Raw genomic sequence first — 20,338 nt, 5'->3', positions numbered from 1 at the left:
GGATCCCGCTCACGACAGAAAACACCTTAAAGACTATGAAAAGCATCCACTCTGGAGCACCCTCAGACCCCTGCCACACCACATCTTCCACACAGCCGCTTCTGCCATCGCACCTGATTTACATCAGACGATCAACTGCTCCTTCAAGACCGCCACCTTCCCCGACGACTGGAAACACGCTGATGTCAACCCCCTCCTGAAGAAACCCAAAACGGAACTGACGGACTTCAAGAACTTCAGGCCAATCTGCCTGCTTCCATTCGCAGCCAAAGTAAAAGAAAAGGGCATCAACACCCAGCTAGCAAACTTTATCAAAGCTAACAATGTCCTGGACAGCTCCCAATCCAGATTCCGAAGCAACCACAGCACCGAAACTGCCCTACTCGCTGCCACCAACTACATCCACTCCCTCCTCGACCAGGACAAAACAGCAGCCCTCATTCTCCTGGACCTCTTGGCTGCATTCAACACCGTCTCCCACCACACCTTAGCCACCAGACTCCACAACGCTCGCATCTGCGGCAAGGCCCTCCTTTCTCACTGGCAGAACTCAGCGGGTCAAACTCCCGCCCTACCGATCAGAACGGACAGAGATCAACTGTGGAGTGCCCCAGGGCTCCTCCCTCAGCCCCACCCTCTTCAACATCTATATAGAGCTCCCTCGCAACCATCATCAGGAACCACAGGCTCAACATCGTCTCTCACGCCGACGACACCCAGCTGATCCTCTCCCTCACCAACGAACCCAACATCACCAAACGCAACTTCCAAGAAGGGATGAAAGCTGTCGCCACATGGATGAAGAACAGCTGCTCGAAATTCAACTCAGAACAGACAGAAGTTCTCATCCTTGTCTCCAGCCCCTCCGCGTGGAACGACTACTGGTGATCCTCCGCCCTCGAAAATCCCCCCACCAAACGGACCATGCACGAAACCTCTGCATCATACTAGACTCATCACTCACAATGAACCGCCAGATCAACATCGAGCCTCGACCTGCTTCAACATCCTCCGCATGCTTCCAAAGACTTTTAGATGGATCCCAACCGACTCCAAAAAAACTGTCACACACATACTCATCAGCAGCATGTTGGACTACGGCAATGCTCTCAATGCCGGAATCGACAAGAAACTCCTTCGCAAACTCCAGACTGTCCCGAATGCCGCAGCCAGACTAATCCTGGGCTTGTATCTGATAAGGTCATAAGGGTCTAGTGTGGCCTTTTCCAGCAGTGGAAGGATCTGGCTTGTCTTTAGAGGTTCTGGAAGATGCCTTGATTGGGTGAAGCACTGAAGGTGCAAACACTCTCTCGCTCCTCATATCAGGAATTACCCTTCCAACTTATCTTTAAATTCTTTAGGAACACCTTCATCTTACTGTGTACTCTCATGGTTCCTGCCTTCATTGTTTAGCGCTCTCGTACCAAACACCTCTAAAATCTGATGCAGTCATAATTTTCGGATCTCTGCCTTTTTGCGTGGTCACCCCGTATTTTCCGCCTTTTGCCAGACCGTATATTTTTGCTGGCTTAAGAACTCTGTGCACTTTTCCCTGATAAACAGTGATAAAGTGCCTGTGCTCTCCCTTTAAACATGGTTGAATTGGAATACTCCCAATTGGTATATTTAACTTACCTAAAAGTCCCTCATACATGGTACAAGCTGTACCAAAGGTGTAGAAGTTAAATGCCACTGGTGGACTTCAGCACCTATTGTGCCATCCACTACAATGGTAGTTGAAACATGGTTTCAGGCCTACTGTAGCCTGACATTAAAAGTGTAAAAACTGCAATTCAATTTGTCAGAATAAACCCTTCTGCCAGGTCAATTCTTCCTTTTTAAATATTAATAAGTCACCCCTATGTAGGCCTTGTAGTCCACAAGGTAGGGTGCAAGGTTCTTAAAAATAGCATATAGAATTTTACTGTTAACATTTCCTTACAGTGACTAGCACCCAAAAACAATTTTTCCCTGCGGGAGGTTTAGCTGTCCTGTGTAGAAAACCAGAGTGCAGATTAAAAATTCTAATGCTATATCTCAACAATGGGACTAGTTAGAAACATTATTAAACAACTATTTTGATAGGTATTAAAATCCAATCCAATGATGAAGACAGATTTTTATTAAATATTAAGGAATTGTAACTTTTAGAAAGTTACCTTACCCCTTCCTGAATTTCCTGAAGGCTAATTTACATTTGTTCTCAAACGTCTCCCAGGCAGGGATTAGTATTTGAGTAGGTGTGAAAAACAGTGTGAAATGCTTCCTAGGTGTAAACTATAGGCTGACCTGAATAGGCAGTGATGACTCCTCTGCACCGCACCCAATATTCTGGTTGGGGTCTGTGAGGATCCTTTTTGACATTCCATGTCACATACTGCTTGAGTGTCAAATCCTGAGTGACATGTGTGTTGGGTTTAAATATAACACTTTGGGGTGCACATGAAAGGCAGAGAACAGACTGTCAAGTCAATTGTTGTATATCAACTGCTGGGAGCCCCTGCTTTTGTTCTACAATACTTCTGTCTCTGGGTTAACTGTGGGTACACTGGCAGCCTCAAACTAGATTTGTTTGTCAGATATGGGAGGAAGTTAGGATTACCATATTACACTCCAAACACATATGCTGCCCTCAGAGCCCAAGTTGAGTGACTTAAAAATTCCCACGGCGCGTACGGTTGGACCCAAGAATTTTTATACCATTGGTTATGGCATGCCAAAGATTCATTCCCACCTACAAGCTCATGACATGCGTTTATATATAGGACCTCCAGACATCCACTTCAGAACACTCCTGGACCTGAGGAAAAAGAAGAAGTGGACTGGACCTGCTGTCTGTGACCTGAGAGGAGCCCTGAAGGACTGGGCAGGTTCCTTCTTGTACTCAAGACAAAGAAGTGGACTCAAAGGGTCATAAGGCTGACCTCCTGTTGAAGCTACAGGGATACAACGAGGCAATAGAGGCTATTCCTGCAACTGCTCAGGTGACCAGTGGTAATGGCACCTGAACTGGGCCCTGCTGTTGGCCTCTGCCTGACACCCTGTGAGTCTCTAATTGCCTCCCTTAGGGGCTTTTTTAAGTGTACTCCTTTTCTCCTTCTTGGATTTATGTCATTTTGGTGCCATTGTGTTTACTGAATTTTACTCTGTTTTATCAATGCGGTTTGGGATTTTTATTGTTTTGCAATTTGATCTTATTACTGTTTAGGTCCTCGTAAATATTTTTACACATAGCCCAGCGTTAAGCCTGCCTGCTTTGTTTCTTAGCTACCAAAGCAATGAGCTCAGGTTATTTGGTAACTGTAAGGGTTCCCCCTGACAAGGGTTGTGATTATTCCCCGAGATGGGTAGTCACCCACCCCAATTAATAATCCAATTTCTTTCAATAATCCACCAGAACATTTATTTTTTGATGGAATACCCTTATTCCTCCTGTTCCGCATTTAATGCTTATTCCCTCCCCTATGGTGACGTTCAATACTTGAATCATTCCTATTACTATTCTGTCATGAATTTGCACTAGCAAATGTTTGATTATTTTCTGTACCAAGATACGATGCACCATGCTTGCAAAGTATTAAAAATAAAAATACACAAATACAGGGGTGAAATCTGCTTCGTAGACATGCTGCATAAAAGGACACTGTAATCAGCCTCACAAATGCTACACAGAGATAAACCTAATACTGGACCAGTAAACAGGTGATATACAGATACAGAGAGAGCAGAGCTGTACGCTGCACCTCAGAGATGGTATACTATAGACCGATACAAGGAGTACAGCACAGTTACTGGTCTCCCAGGTATACTACACAGCCGAACGTGGTTATACGTGGCCTTCCATGCATGCTACACAGGGTTGTCACTGGTCTCTCACACATGCTATATGAAATTATGAGTATAGGTCAGACATGCTGCAACCGGAAGTAATTGGTCTCACATACCTGCCAAAGACAAAAAATGTACAGGGCTGAAATCTGCCTCCAAGACTTGCTACAAAGAGAAACCAGGAATCCAAGAAATTCTGCTCAAGATACACAGACTCCAGAGTAGCAGCAGCCTAATAACACATACATACTCGGCGATTCCGTGACAGCATCTGTATTACTGACGTGATAGACACAGATGCATGGCACACCATGCATGCGCTCATAGAGTTGCCCACATGCATGACCCAGAGAGTTCCAGATATATGCAGGGAGCACCAAACATGACAGAGGCATGGTGTCGCATATCTGATCTACAGAGGTTCCCATACAAGAGTTACAGATACAGGGGCCCCTAGCATGTCATATACAAACGACACAACGAGTTCATCGCATGACCGATGCACATACATGGACCCTTAGCATGTTGATACCGGGAGTCTCAGGCATGAGAGACACAGGGGATCCGAGACATGACAGATACTGATGATCCCTGAAATTAGAGCTAAATCTGTAGACTCGATCCCACAAATGACAGATACAGACAATAAAATACCAGGCATGCTTATCCCACAAATGACAGACACAATGACGAGTTGACGAGAAATGACAGAGACAAAGACCAAGAGCGACACACTCTCGAACTACATGGTGTATTCGTAGAAATGATAGAGAAGATCCACACAAAAGGTGCCGACAAGCCAACACCCCCCCCCCCCCTCCCACACAGCTGCAGCCGGGTGTCGGGTTCACAGATATACTACGAGAAATAGGGGTCACATGTTCAGTGAACGCAGACACACAACAATGAGTTCAATGATTTAATCAGCCCTCCACAGAAACGACCACAGGTACAAATGATGCTGCTCCAGTACATCTGCCTGTAGGGAGTAAGGATCCCCATATTCTGTGAAGCCTAAGTACCTGCAGTCGGGGTCTCTGCAGAGCGCAAGTCAATGTTTTGTCCACTCCCTCGCCCCATACTGTTACACAAACCTCTGTAGTGCAGCCCCTGTGTATGTAGCCCCGGGTCCCCGCGCCTCTGGGTGTCCCTGATGGTGACAGGCAGGAAGCCCTCCTCTTGCACATACACACACATCTACTGTACATTCAGGAAGGGGCTCGGCTTCCCAAGGACCCCAGGCGTGCTCTGTTTCCCACGGCATGGCTGCCTGGGTGATTGCCTGTCTGGAAAAGCGTTCCGAAGACGAAGGTTAATGGGTGGGGTGCTGTCCGTGTCCAAAGCGGAGGGCTCGGTTGTTGTAGACGGGGGCTTCTCTGGCGTGGGCAAACAACGTGTGGGAGGGAAACATACATGCCAATAAACCCGATGGTGGCTGGAGACTCCAGATTTTTAAGGCAAAATACATTTCTTCGTTTTTTGTGTCTCCCGTCTGAAATTGCCTCTGTATCAATAGAAGTCAATGGTATAAATACATGCTTCCGATTATTTTTATTACTATATCCCACTTTCCTTTTGCCTTCAAGTAATTAACAGGTGCATTATCTCGAGCGCCTATGTTAATTCGTGAGCCTGAGAGTGTATGTTTTCACTTGGCTGAAAGTATGTGTTTGTTTCTATTCGATTGTCGCTCTTTTAAATCTACAGAGCTTGCATTTTTATTGCACTCTCTTTACTCATTTTATTTCTGTCCACTTTGTCATGATAAATATGAACAAGCATTTGCAATGCAATAGGTCTCGCATTTGCGAGAGTTTAAGCTATTGGCATTGTAAATGACCATGCCTTTTATTTAACTTTTTAAATAATTAACACATAAAAAAGGCATTGTCATTTACAATGCCAATAGCTCAAACTCTTGTAATTGCAAGACCTATTTCATTTCAGAGAAGCAGCCACTGTTGTCCGGGCTGCTTGGAAAGTGAAAGCGCGCTGAATGTTGCAGGAAAGCATGTCGTGCCTGCAGTAGGAGAAACTCAGAAAAGAAAATAGTGCTTACAAACCAAATAAGACATACCTTGTAACAACAGAAGTAACAAGCATTAAAAATGCAATAGGTCTCTCCTTTCATTAGGTTAAAGCCATTTGCTTTGATATACAATACCATTAGCAAAGCAAATAGCTTTAACTTCATCAAAGGCGAGACCTATTGCATTTTCAATGCTTGTTCTTCATTATCAAATATAAGAGGACTTAGAAATACGTGACTTCAGGCTGTGTGCTGTACAAAACCTACTCCTGTGTTTCATTCAATAAACTATAATGTAGTTCATGTATAATATCTATCAAGCCAGCCCACCCAAAGGGTGCACATAACAACTGACTTGCCTCTTAGTTCACTATTGGCATTGTTGTGAAGGTAGGGAAAAGCATGAATATTTCTAAATTCATGTCTGAAACCTATCACTTAAAAAAAGTCCTCAATGCGCTTAAAAAAAAATCCTAAATGCACTGACACGATGTACTACGGTGAAAGGATTCTTCATGTTTATGAAATACACTTTTTGAACTTTGAAAAGACTATCATATTTTTACACATTTGCTGCAAGATGTCTGTAAAAAGGAAGGTGTTCCTAAAGTTAAGTGGTTCAGGACACCCTAGTTATTTCCTTTCTTTACCTTCAATTAACCATGAAATAGATGTTGCCCGTTTATTTAGCATATTTTTCATGTAAACGGCAGCCCAGAGCAGCTGTTGACCAAGGGGCCTCATTTGAAGCTCAGAATAGCCGCATGCGGCCCAGGGATGTAGTTTGAGTATCACTGCCTTAGAGCATGGCTATAAAAACTGCCAAAACCTATAGGTCTTATAGGCGAGACATACTAGCTTTGCCAATACTTGTTTTTAACACTACCCTTACTAGATGAAATAGATTTATAGCCCTTAAGTCTACAGTTATACCATTCGTTAAACTCAGGCCCTTACTTTCACATCAGGACTTTAACTCAGGAGCGGGCCTTTAATGGCCCCTTCAGCCCTCTGCAACAGGCTATCATGGTGTATTTGTATGGCAGATCCATCAGGAATATGCTGATATCGACTTGTGAGTATCACTAAGGATAACAGAGAGCACTGGAACAACCAGCCATTCGCCACAGCACCTGCGTCCCCGAAGAATGCACTGCAGGAACCCTCTCTACATGAATTGTCTAGACATCAAAGAACTGCAAATATAACCAGCTCTGGCTAAAATAGAGCTTATACACTTTTCTAGCAGAGCCTCTTGGATCCGGTGAACACTTAAGAGCCACAGTTTAATAGCATCCTTAATAATGGTTGTTTAAATCCATACTCTTCCACTTCTGCCTGTAATGGGACAAACAGTTCTCTAGATCTTGCAGCAGTGCAATAATGGGAAAAAAAACATAATGATCATGTAGGGTTTCGTACCAGGCAGTGCTCACAATTCTCGTGCATTTCTGGTACTTCACTTGTGGTGACCCTCCAGCACTTTGAAAAACTCGACATTCTTGAAAACACAGGACAACTCCTAACAAAAAAACACAGACAACCTCCAGTGCGGCGCTTCACGGCGAGTTAGTTTCCTGCGCCGGCCTTTACGCGCCCTACTGGGGTGTGTTCTCTTATGTCTGTCTCCTAAGTGGCACAAGTTAGCGAATACTCACACCGCATGGATCATGTTTAAATGTTTTTTTTTATTATTGTGTTAACTCTCCAGCTGTCATTAATAGCCGTATTCAAATTGCTCCAGCAGGTGAGGACCCGAGGGGAGCGGTGCCAGCGCATAGAGTTCAAGAGCATCCCGGACCATCGCCACAGGCTGGCTGTAATTCAAAGAGGCCCTTCGGGTGGTTAATTAGATTTCTCCTTAAACAAGCTGATTGCAGCAAAAACACAGAAGTGGATGCCTGCTTGTGCCCCGGGGGAACTACAGGACAGCTGATCGCAGCAAAAAGACAGAAGTGGATGCCTGCTTGTGCCCTGGGGGAACTGCAGGACAGAAAAAATATAAGCACACGCGAAGCGGCATTTTCGTTGCTATGGCAACAAAATGGCGTGGGACTGTACACAGTCCCTACGGACACGAGCATGCTGTTTGCTATAGACAAATGGCGAGAGCAGCCATGTTTGTCCATGCAGATGCGTGCATGAAAGCCCTCGACAGAATTGATTCCAAAAGGTACTCGCAATAGCGAGAGCAGTGCATGCGTTGCTTTCGTCAGGCGAGACCTAAAAAGGACAGTCCTCATGGGAGGTTACAAATGAAGACAAGGTGGTAATAAGGAGGGACTAACAAGCCCATTAACGTATCAGAAGCCAGCATTTACGAAGGACAGTAACACAAGCCAATGACAAATATGGGCGGAAAGGGGGCGGGACTTCAAGTCGAATACAAAAACAACAGTTGATGGACAGAATGCAGAACAATGTCATACATTCACCCCAGTACAGAGATCTGGGCCTAAATCCATCGTTATTTTGCTCACCATGCCATTCCAGTTTGAACCCAGCCATATGCAAATCAGTCTTGACCCTGTGCCTTATGGGAACAGTCCAGCCTGAACTGCCAAGCCAGGTCCTCCCTGGACTGGAAACAAGCATCCTAGGACCGGTTTCGGGGTATCACCCCTCTTCAGCCAGGATAGCTTGATTCCAGTGGCATGGAGAGCACGGGACCCACGTCTGGGCATACCCGTCCCACTCGGGGTGACAAATGCAAAACAAGCATTGGCATAGCCAGTAGGTCTCGCTTTCTGGCCCTTATATGTATTTAGTTATGCAGCACAATATACTTTGTGCAACAACATTAATCGTTGAATGGCTAAACATTTATAAGGTCCCCAAGGCGAGACCTATTGGCTATGCCAATGTTTTTTTGTTTTGGGGGGGCATAAATAACAGGACGGTGAAGGTTAGGTAGGTAGTTAGTTAGTTAGAGTGAGTGAGAGTCAGTAAGTGAGAGAGAGTTAGTTAGGGAGAGTGTTAGTGTTTTAGTGAGAGTGAGAGAGTAAGTTAGTTAGTGAGAGAGTGAGAGTTAGTGAGTGAGAGTGAGAGAGTGAGTTAGTTAGTTATTGAGTGAAAGAGAGTGAGTTAGTGGGATAGTAAGTTAGAGAGAGTAAATAAGTGTTTTAGCGAGAGTGAGTTAGTTTTTCAGCGAGAGTGATTTTGGTTTTTAGAGAGAGTTAGTATTTTTTTCCGCAAGAGTCAGTTAGTGACAGAGAGTTAGTTAGTGAGAGAGAGTTATTGAGAGAGAGTAAGTGATAGAGAGTCAGTCAGTGATAGAGAGTTAGTTAGTGAGAGATAGTTAATGATTTATTGAGAGTGAGTTAGTTAGTTATTGAGTTTGTTTAGGGGAGTTAGTGAGAGTTAGTGAGAGAGTGAGAGAGTCTATTAGTGAGAGTCTGTTAATGAGAATGAGTGAGCCAGTTAGTAATTGAGAGTGAGATAGTGAGTAAGAAAGTGGGTGATTTTGTAAGTGAGAGGCTGTTACTGGGAGTGAGTAACTGAGAGTGAGAGTGAGTCATTCCGTTAGTGAGAGTAAGTGAGTTAGTTACTGAGGGAGTGTGAGAGTTATTTAGTGAGGGAGAGTGGGAGAGTTAGTTAATAAGTGAGAGAGAGTGGGAGAGTTAGTTTGTGAGAGAGAGTGGAAGATTTATTTAATGAGTGAGAGAGAGTGAGTAAGTGAGTTAGTGAGAATGTGAGTTTGTTAGTGAGAGTATGTCAGTGAGAGTCTGTCAGTGAGAGTTTGTTAGTGAGAGTGAGTTTATGAGAATGATTCAGCGAAAGTGAGTTGGTGAGAGTGAGTTAGTGAGTTTGTTAGTGAGAGTGACAGTTAATGAGAGAGTGGGAGAGTAAGTTAGTGAGAGAGAGTGGGAGAGTTAGTTAGTGATAGTTTGTGAGTGAGAGTATGTTAGTGAGTGAGTTAGTGAGAGTGAGTTAGTAACAGTGAGTGATTGAGAGTGAGTCAGTGAGAGTGAGTCAGTGACAGATAATGATTGAGAGTGAGTTAGAGTCTGTTGGTGGGAGTGAGTTAGTTAGTGAGATAGTAAGTGAGTGATAGAGAGTGGGAGAGTTAGTGAGAGTTTGTAAGTGAGAGTTTGTTAGTGAGAGTGAGTAAGTGAGAGTGAGTTAGTGATAGTGAGTAAGAGAGAGTGAGTAAGAGAGAGTGAGTTAGAGTGAGTGAGTTAGAGAGAGTAACTGAGAGAGAGTGAGTTATAGAGACTGAGTCAGTGAGAGTGTGTTAATAAGAGTTTGTTAGTGAGAGTGATTGAGTTAGTGAGTGAGAGAGAGTGGGAGAGTCAGTGAGTGTGAGTGAATGAGTCAGTGAGTGTGAGTAGGAGAGTCAGTTATTGAGAGAGAGTGGCAGAGTGATTCAGTCAGCGAGAGTCTGTTATTGAGAGTGTGTTACTGATAGTGTGTGAGTGAGAGTCTGTTATTGAGAATGAGTGAGTGAGTCCGTTACTTAGTGAGAGCGAGTGGGAGAGTTAGTGAGACAGAGTGGGAGAGTTAGTTAGTGAGAAAGAGTGAGTTAGTTAGTGAGAGAGTGGTAGAGTTAGTCAGTGAGAGAGAGTGGGTGAGCGAGTTAGTTATTGAGAGAGAGTGGAATAGTTAGTTAGTGAGAGAGAGTGAGCCAGTTAGTTAGTGATAGAGAGTGGTAGAGTTAGTGACTGAGACAGAGTGGGAGAGTTAGTCAGTGAGATAGAATGGGAGAGATAGTTACTCAGTGAGAGAGAGTTGATGAGGTAAGTAGTTAGTGAGTGAGAGAGAGTTAGTCAGTTAGTAAGTGAGAGAGAGTTAGTTAGTGAGATAGAGTGGGAGATTTAGTTAGTGAGACAAAGTGGGAGAGTTGGTTAGTGAGACAGAGCAGGAGAGTTAGTTAGTAAGAGAGAGTTGTAGAGTTAGTTAGTTAGTGAGAGTGAGAAAGTTTGTTAGTGAGAGTTTGTCAGTGAGAGTGAGTGAATCAGTCAGTTAGTGAGAGAGAGTGGTATAGTTAGTTAGTCAGAGTGAGTGATTTAGTAAGTGATAGAGAGTGGGTGAGTCAGTTAGTTAGTGAGGGAAAGTGAGTCTGTTAGTAAGAGTTTGTTAGTGAGAGTTTGTTAGTGAGAGTTCATTAGTGAGCTTGTTTGTGAGAGAGAGTAAGTGAGAGTGAGTTTGAGTGAGTCAGTGAGAGCGAGTCAGTGAGAGTGAGTCAGTGAGTTAGTGAGTGTGAGTGTGTGAGTCAAATCAAATCATCAAAATTCACTTTATTCGGTTTTCGTTTTCAGATAAAAAAAAAACATAAAAGCATGATGCACAGATATACAATACACTTATTTGAATTAATTTACCATGAGGTACCGCCCATCATATTATATTCTTATTTCATTTTCACGTATACCCATTAAATAACTTTCTCCATATAACATTACGTTCTAAAAGCAGTTTATACAATTTATGTAAATTCCTAAAAATCATATATGTTTCATAGATTTAATTACAGCTTTTAAAAATAGTGCTATATTTCTTGCATAACATTCATTCTCCAATAATTGGAGTGCAAGGTAGGCCGGGCTACATTGCCTCATACCCCAAATTTTATAAATTGGAAGGACCCACCTTTTTCTGAGTTCCCCATAATATTTACAAAATAAAACAATATGGTTTGTCGCTTGGGGTGCTACCCCATCGCAAGAGCAGGGTCCTAGATTTTTCGACCAATCATTTGTTGTTGGGAATGAAACTAGATGGTAAAAAGAATCTAGTCTGAAACGAATCAATACAAATCTATCATATCCAGTTTCGCTATAGGTCAGATACGGTTGAATTTCTGCAGACGATAGGATCATCTGATTTAGGCGGGCTGAGGACTTGTGGACTTCACTTCCATATCTAAGTTCTTCCAGGTGTGCCATGCATTGTTTTTTAAAATCCTTCCTGGAGATATTGTTCATCTTTAATGGGTCATTAAAAAATTCAGCGTGTCCGAAGTCCATCATAAAATCTTTGATGTACTTCAGCCATCTAATAGCTAGGGCTTGCTATAATTTAAGGGAATCTCTTATAACACTCTGATTAAGAGGTGTTTTTAGTGAGGTCCAGATACGATGCCACAATAAAACTGGCTGAACACTTATTTTGTCCGTTAAATATTGCAGCCCCATCTCTGTGTGACAAACAAAAGTTGAGGTGGATCGAGGAACCGCCAGGACATAGCGGATGAAAGCATTTTCTACTTTCTGTAACTCTGATACATTACAATATCCCCAAATCCCTGCCCCATATATAACCACACTGACGCACTTGGCCTGGTAGATCTTGAGTAGTTCCAGTGGCGGCCTTTTACCTAATTTCTGTGTGAAATTCACGAGAGCGGTTGTAGTCTTCATAAATAAGAGTTTCTTAGCCCTTATGGCCTGTTTCCAGGAACCCTTATTATCCATAAGGATGCCCAAGTATGGATATGTTTTTGTGTTTTCAAGTTTATTATTGCCAATAAAAATAGTTTTCTCCTTCCTAGTGACCTTCCCACAAGTCATTATATAGGTTTTTGTAACGTTTATCTTTAAATCAAGGCTTTCCATGTACTCGTTATATTTGTGTAGGGCCTGCTGCAGTTCTAGTGGTGTTTGGGCCATTATCACCGCATCGTCGGCGTAGAGCAAGGTGGGTATGGGACGATTTTGTATCTGAGGCAGGTCCTGACACCCCACAAGCATCTCCTGTTCGAGACCATTTGTATACAAAGTAAACAAGAGGGGTGCCAGGACACAGCCCTGTCTCACCCCCCTCTCCACTGTAAAAGGAGCTGTATGTTCTCCATTTGGTCCGAACCTTACCCTGGCTCTGCCATCAGAATATAGTCCTCTTACAACTTGGATTAGGTTCACGTCGAGGATCTGCCACAATTTCTTGTGGGATACCCAGTCGAAAGCGGTGGAGAGATCGACAAAAGCTAAGTACAGTTTCGCTTTTTTAGCTTTTGTGTATTTTTCTGTCAGAATTGTTAAATTTAGGACCTGTTCTATTGTCCCTAAACCTTCCCTAAATCCAAATTGCAAGTCAGTTAATACATTGTTATCTTCAGCCCATTCCTGGAGGCGGTTTAGAATAATGCGGCCCAACACCTTTCCCACTGAATCTAGTAAGGAAATTGGCCGATAACATATGGGATTTTGTCTATCACCTTTCTTAAAGATTGGGACCATTAATGATTTGGACCAGGACCCTACTAGAGCAACTTTGCACGCTGCTGCAAGTACCTGTTTTATTAGGGGTGCCCAGAGCTCCAGGTTCTGTTTGAATATATCTATGGGCACCCCATCTGCTCCCGGTGCCTTGCCACCCTTTCTGGCTTTTAAGGCAAGTTCAACTTCGTCCGAAGTAAAATCTATATTTATTGAGAAGGACACATTTGAGGGACTAGAAAATGCAGGGCAGTCTAACTGGCGGCTGAATTCATTTTTCTTTGCATACATTTTGGAAAAATGGTCTACCCATTGGCCTTCACTTATAGCTGTTTCCAGTCTCGTCGTCGTCTCAGGTCTCATAAAAGGTGAGTTTACCACCCGCCAAAAAGCAATACTGTTCCTTTCTATTCGCGCCTTATGTAACTCAGCCCATGCATTCCTTTTTAATTCTCTCTTTCTTGATTTTAATACGTGATTATATATTTTCCTTGATTGAGTTATTTCTACTCCCTCTCGCTCCTTCCTATGTAGGGCATTCTTAAGATTTGTATATGCTCTTGTACAATTTTTATCGAACCAGCCTTCTTTCCTACCCTTCCGTTTTTCGCTTCCCTTCTCAGTGAATCCCTAATAGTGTCTGCTATACGCGTATAGGCCCCTAATATGTTTTCAGTGTGTGAGTCAGTTAGTGAGAGTGAGTCAGTCAGCAAGTGAGAGTGAGTGAGTGAGTAAGTCAGTTAGTGAGAGAGGCTGTCAGTGAGAGTTTGTTCATGAGAGTAAGTGAGTCAATGAGAGAGTGGGTGGTGGCACTGAGTGATGGTGTTGTGGTGTTGAATGATGCTGTGGTGGCGCTGAGTTAGCTAGAGATGGAAGATAGTTATTGTTGAGACCTAGTTAGTTAGCGATAGAGTGTGATATTTATTTAGGTAGTATTTGAGAGTAATTTAGAGAGATGTATTTTGTTTTTTGTTTAATATAGATGAAGATAGAATTAGTGATGTAGTTATTGAGTGAGCAAGATAGTGCGATAGTTATTGAGGTAGTGAGACTCCATCTCCCAGTTTCCCTGTGACACCACGGCCTGACATGCTCCATCACTGGAAACGACACAACCATTTCAAACAGACCACCGCGCTGGAGCCAGTCACCCGGCAGCGGTCTGCGTGGAATGCACTCAGGTAATCCCGAAGTGCTCGGTCTTTGAAGAAGTGAGTCCAGTATGCATGTGAGAGGAGTGAATATTAAGGGACGACGAGTGAGCACTCTTGATGGGGCCCATTCGAGCGCACAAGAAACTGACTGAAAATGTACAAAGGGGAAAGTTTGAGCACGTCGCTTGAAGGGTTTCTATGACAATGATGGCAAATGCCCCCTGGCGGATGCGAGATATCCGACTCTCGGGGCAAAAAAACAATATAAGATATTGATAACACCACAGAGAACGGCCTATCTAGTTCTGCAAATGCGAAACATTTGGCAATGTTTGCATAATGCTACAAGATGAAGCGCCAAGATGGAACTTCATCTCCCAGTTTCCCTGTGACACCACGGCCTGACGTGCTCCGACACTGGAAACGACACAACCGATTCAAACAGACCACAGCGCTGGAGCCGGTCACCCAGCGGCAGTCTGCATGGAAGCACTCAGGTAATCCTGAGGTGCTCGGTCTTTGAAAACGAAAAGTGAATTATTTGCATACACTACATGGCCCTTATGAAGCGAAAAACGTTGCAAAAAACGTGCTGCCCTGCGGCTGCGAGACGCACTCTGTGGTGGGGGAGGGGCTTGAGCTGGTCTGGAGAGCAAGCGAGAAGAAAGTCAGATGGCGGCGGTGCGCGTGCTCGCGCGCGTAGCAGCAAGCCTTAGGCCACAAGCAAAAGCTTGTGGTTGCATTTCTAAAGCCCCCACTCACTAAATGTCTCATGGGAAACCGGTCCTAGGATGCTTGTTTCCAGTCCAGAAAAGACCTGGCTTGACAGTTCGGGATGGACTGTTCCCATGAAGCATAGGGTCAAGACTGATTTGCATATGGCCAGGTCTAAACTGGGATGGCATGGTGAGCAAAAGAATGATGGATTTAACCCAGATCTCTTGACTGGAGTGAATGTTTTGATTTGTTCTGCATTCCATCCATCAATTGTGTGTCTTTTGCTTTCTCGCCCTAAGTGCGCCAGGTATGTCCAGACGTGGGTTCTGGGCTCACTGTACCACCGAAATCAAGCTATCCTGACTGGAGAGTGGTGAAACCCCGAAACCGGTCCTAGGATGCTTGTTTCCAGTCCAGGGAGGGCAGTTCGGGCTGGACTTTTCTCATGAGGCACAGGGTCAAGACTGATTTGCATATGGCCAGGTCTAAACTGGGGTGGCATGGTGAGCAAAAGAATGATGGATTTAACCCAGATCTCTTGACTGGGGTTGAATGTTTTGATTTGTTCTGCATTCCGTCCATCAATTGTGTATCATTTGCTTTCTCGCCCTAAGTGCGCCAGGTATGCCCAGACCTGGGTCTTGGGCTCACTGTGCCACTGGAATCAACCTATCCTGGCTGAAGAGGGGTGAAACCCCGAAACTGGTCCTAGGATGATTGTTTCCGGTCCAGGGAGGGCCTGGCTTGGCTGTTCGGGCTGGGTTGTTCCCATGAGGCACAGGGTCGAGACTGATTTGCGAAACAGAGTTGATTGGCCAATTTCTAACATGGCTCAACAGCAGGAATAACTTCCTGAAATTTACTGTGGAATATGACAGGAACAAATTAGCATTTTTGGGCTTATTGATTGTGGCTACACCATCAGGCTTGGAGACAGAACTATATAGGAAACCGATGGCTAGGAATTCTTTATTGTGTTATGATAGCCATCATCCAAAATCACTGATAATTTACCCTTTGGCCAATTTCTATGCGTGCAGAGAAATTGTTCCACGAAGGAGAGATTTGAGAACCATGCCTCTACACTGTCCTCTCAGCTACGTGCTAGAAAATATCCTAAAAGATTGGTGCGACGGTCACTAAAATGGGCATTTAACAACAACAGGGAGGCCTTCCTAGACCTGCCTGTACCAAAACCTGAACTAACTATGCTCACATTCGTCACCACATTCAGCAGCATGTCAAACAGCATTCAAAGAAGTGTACGCAAACATTGGCGGAGACTTAATATAGGCAATGAATGCATTCCACCTCCTCTATTTTCTTTTAAAAGAAGCACCAGCCTTCGAGATCAACTTGTCCACGCAAGACCAGAAACCAAACCTGCCCCAGGAGTGGGGACCTTATGGAATCTCCCCGCAGTGCAGGGCCACTTTACATGTGGGTCATGTGAAGCTTGCCCACAGACACAACCATCTAAAACAGTTGATACAGGGACCAACAAACCATGGCTGCAAAAGAAATGTACTAATTGTAACAGTGACACACTCATTTACCTTATGTAAATGTAAATGTAAATGTATGTGTCTTGTAAAGCGCACTGCTGCCCTGAGGCGTCGTGGCACTGTAGACCGCTGGGGAACCCATCCTGGCTATCCCTGTGAGATGGTCCCTCCTGGGTATCTCCAAGGTGAAACCAGGCATCCCCGGCGAATGTGGGGGGCCGTTGTGGAGATGAGGCAAGCTAATGCCCAGAGTTGCCGAGTGTGATCCCTGGTTAGAGTAGGCACCGAGGCGAGAATTATCACCTGCCCATGTGATTTAAAATATGTGGGCATGACCACTCGTAGGGTAAAATTGAGGATTCTCGAGCACAAAGGCACGGTGAGATGTAAAAAACAGGCTACAAAGTTGACAAGCCATTTTCTTGAAATGCGTCATCGCCCTGAAGAATTTAGATGGACTGTTTTGAAAAACCGTTTATTCCTGAACACATTACAGACATCTCTAGGTTCTTATTGATTGAAGAAAAAAGATGGGTTTTTAGATTGCAGAGTGACAAGTCTGGTCTAAATGACGCAATACCTTGGGTAACACTGTGATAACTAACACAACGGTAAATAAGGAACAGGAAGTTTGTGAAATAGTGGTCCTGGTATATAAGAACTGATAAATTTTACAACAAATTGCTATATGTCAGGGAGAGTGACCGATTCAGGTACATATATTATACATGATACATACAGGAATATGCTCTCGTACCTGGCTATCTTAAGACATACAGACGACGAGGCATACATTGAACACCAGCACCTCTATTGACACAGGCAGGTCAAAAACCATTCAAGCAATCTGTTGTTTTGCATTGAATTTGTTTTTTATTCAACCTGTTATGTTCTTTTATTTAACCGTTTTTTTATTTCAACTGGCTGTTTTTTGTTTTTTATTCAAACTGGTGCTGGTTTGAAAATTGTTACGTTCAAAAGCTCCTCCTCATTAGCAGTTGATGTGGTCTCGATATTTGAATATTGGTAATACTCTTGATGCAATGGGTTGAGGTCTGGAAATAAGTACATGGGTACTGTCAAGCTCAGTCTTTTTTCGTTTCTATCACCGCTTAGAGAAACACAAGAGTTGTCCTGGAAACTACAACTCCCATGATCCCGTATAGGCGCGGAACACGTGTGGTTCTGTTTGTTGAAATCGATTGTTTTATGTTAGTCCTTATATCTGTAAACGAGGCAACAAACAATCAAATTCTAGTTCCCTTTCCATTTCTATTTCCGTCACCGTCTGGAGGCACACGATAACATTACTGTCCTCGAAACTACAATTCCCAAGTTCCTGGTTTGTAATGGAACACAAGGAGAGGTGGCTCGGTGAACACTGCGTGATACGTAATTCTCCTTTTTTAAACATGGCGTTTCACATTGCTTGTTACCTCCCCACTCGGCTCTATGTACCGCTAAGAGGTACCGACGGATAGGTAAGCGTTTGCGGTGGTTAAGCGGGCATTTTCTTATAAATGTTTGCGTTTGCCGGTTTTCCTTTTTTCTCTATTTAAGATGAATGAGTTGTTCGGTGATAACTACGACAGATCAAAGTCGTACAAGCTCTTCTAGATACCCACACCCCTTTCAGGGAAATAAGCCAGCAAGTAGTATACTAACACAGACCTCATATCGTGGGCAGCGACAAGTATATAGGAGTAATTGCTAGATATGTTTTCATGAGTGGAGAACGAATGCGTGATGCACCGTTTAAATATAGGTCTCGGGCAGCTGGCACACTGGTCGCATAGAACGGATATGAAATGTACTGTTTATACATAAGCCACCAATGAGCTATATGCAATTGAGTATGAAGGCATTAAGATAAACGCTGGTTGTCTTTGATTAATATAAACACCATATAAGATACTACCAGCGTAAACAAGGCAGAAGACAATCAAACTCTATGTACCTCCTGCGCAGAAACCACCAGCGAGTGACACGCAATTTAGTATGAATGTGTTATGCTAGACGCAGGATGACTTCAAATAATATATTGGTAAACACTACATCATACCCAAACAATATATTGGTAAACATTATACCTGATACTACCAGCGCAGAATGAGAGAGATATACATTTGTTTGCCCATTCAAGCTAGAACATCATTCAGGCTGAGATGCAGACCGTCCGTATCCCTGGTTTGGATCAAGGGATAAGTAGGGACATCAGTGGTCCAATATAGATGCTGTTTTTAACCAGATGTCTCAATTGTTTATACGTTATGATTTTAAAATATACTTTCCTTCTAAATATTCCGTCAGCCAATTAGACATCTTGTTCCGTTGTTAGTCTGTGTACATGTTGTTCTCACTATATCAAAGCTTGATAGAGATTGAGAAAAAAGTAGGTATCATGTACAACTCTTGTTCTCTTCCTACTTTTTTTCACAGAGCGGTGCCTCCTTTTTCCTGAGCCGTGGCCAGGTGACATCTTATCCTCGTAAAAGACGGGTAAGCATGCATTATACTCAATGAAGTAATGGCACAATTAATTGATTTGATTGGTCACGACATTCAATATAAAAAAAATAATTTGTTATGGATCCTTGAGTTCTTTTAAGAGATCGTACCAACCTTTACACTTCAGATCATTGTATTTTACTCTCTTGAAGAAACTAACATCAGTTTGTCATTTACAGAGGAATTGGTTTTGCACTCCTGAATACAGGTGAAGAGGTTGTATTTGTTCCAACCTTTCATACACTATAAATTTGTTTTATATACACTTCACTCTCTTGCAGTAGCAGCAATCTTGTGGTCCTGAAGAAGGCATAGGATAATATGTCCAATTTTGCGGAAACATATTGACCCTTTACATCCAGACAGTCATTAGTTGAAAACTGTCGTTTGCACTGTTTTTAATTTTGATCTCTGAGGGATATCAATAAAAGTTTTTCTCTCTCATTGGTCAATTTTAACTCACATTTTTCACTGCACTTAGAATTCCCACATGAATCTATAACTCACATCTGTAGGTCTATAATCAGCATGTAGTGTCGCTATAAATAGTATAGCTATACATATATATTTTTTAAAAACATCCTCGAGCTCCCCTTTCCTTTTGAAAGGATCGTAGCCCTTAGTGCCACGAGCGTGACACTAGGAGGAGACCCAGATGATGAAGCATGTCACCATTGGTGAATGATGGGAATCCGTCCTATTATAGGATATTTCTTTTTATAATCTGCAAGGGTTGTATAGTTTAATTGTTGTGGATTTAAGGCCTCTTTGTGGTTCCATTTGTTTGTATAGACCCATGGATATTGTAATTGTGTATTGATTTGCATATGGCCAGGTCTAAACTGGGGTGGCATGGTGAGCAAAAGAATGATGGATTTAACCCATATCTTTTGACTGGGGGTGAATGTTTTGATTTGTTCAGCATTCCGTGCATCAACTGCGTGTCTTTTGCTTTCTCACTTCAAGTCGAATACAGCTTGCCTCGCATATCTGTGCCTGCGCTGCCCTGGCTCAACCTAAAAACTGAAAAAAAATCTTCTCCAGCAAATGTGCTGTGTTCCACTGTATCCTATCGCCTTTGTGCTCAAAACGTTTGAGTAAGATGTGGAAGTTTATGCCCCACTTATCAAGCTATTTTCAGTTTATATAACACTATTTCATGTGCTGTGCTTCTCTTAAGCATGAACTGACAACTTTGGTCTCCCATTGATTCTCACATTGCCTAGTCAGATGAAGCAGGTTATCTATCACTCATCCCAGTTCTGTCCGCTTCAGAAACTGAAATAACGTTACTTCTGCATTCTGTAGTGCCTTTACAACATCCCAGTCCAAGCCCTTGTTTGTAATGATATGAGTTCATTAGTATGTAATTAACGTGTATGGAATCAGCTCTTAATATTTCTGAAATGTGCCTGTCCTTCAAGTATCACCCATTCCTTC

The 20,338-nt window shown here is 43.2% G+C and overlaps 1 protein-coding gene across 1 annotated transcript in view; it reads right to left on the bottom strand.

The window, feature by feature from the left end:
- LOC146833863 (uncharacterized) overlaps positions 1 to 5,060 on the bottom strand; it is a 71,164-nt gene extending 66,104 nt beyond the window's left edge. Inside the window, exon 1 of the mRNA XM_085601758.1 lies at positions 4,923 to 5,060. Coding sequence (XP_085457884.1) covers positions 4,923 to 5,025 — 103 coding nt within the window. The 5' untranslated portion in view covers positions 5,026 to 5,060. The remainder of the gene's footprint in view (positions 1 to 4,922) is intronic.
- Positions 5,061 to 20,338: the final 15,278 nt, after the last annotated feature.

Source organism: Triturus cristatus, chromosome 4_2, assembly GCF_964204655.1.
Source record: "Triturus cristatus chromosome 4_2, aTriCri1.1, whole genome shotgun sequence".
In the NCBI taxonomy this organism is placed as follows: domain Eukaryota; kingdom Metazoa; phylum Chordata; class Amphibia; order Caudata; family Salamandridae; genus Triturus; species Triturus cristatus.
This window is presented reverse-complemented; position numbering and strand designations above follow the sequence as displayed.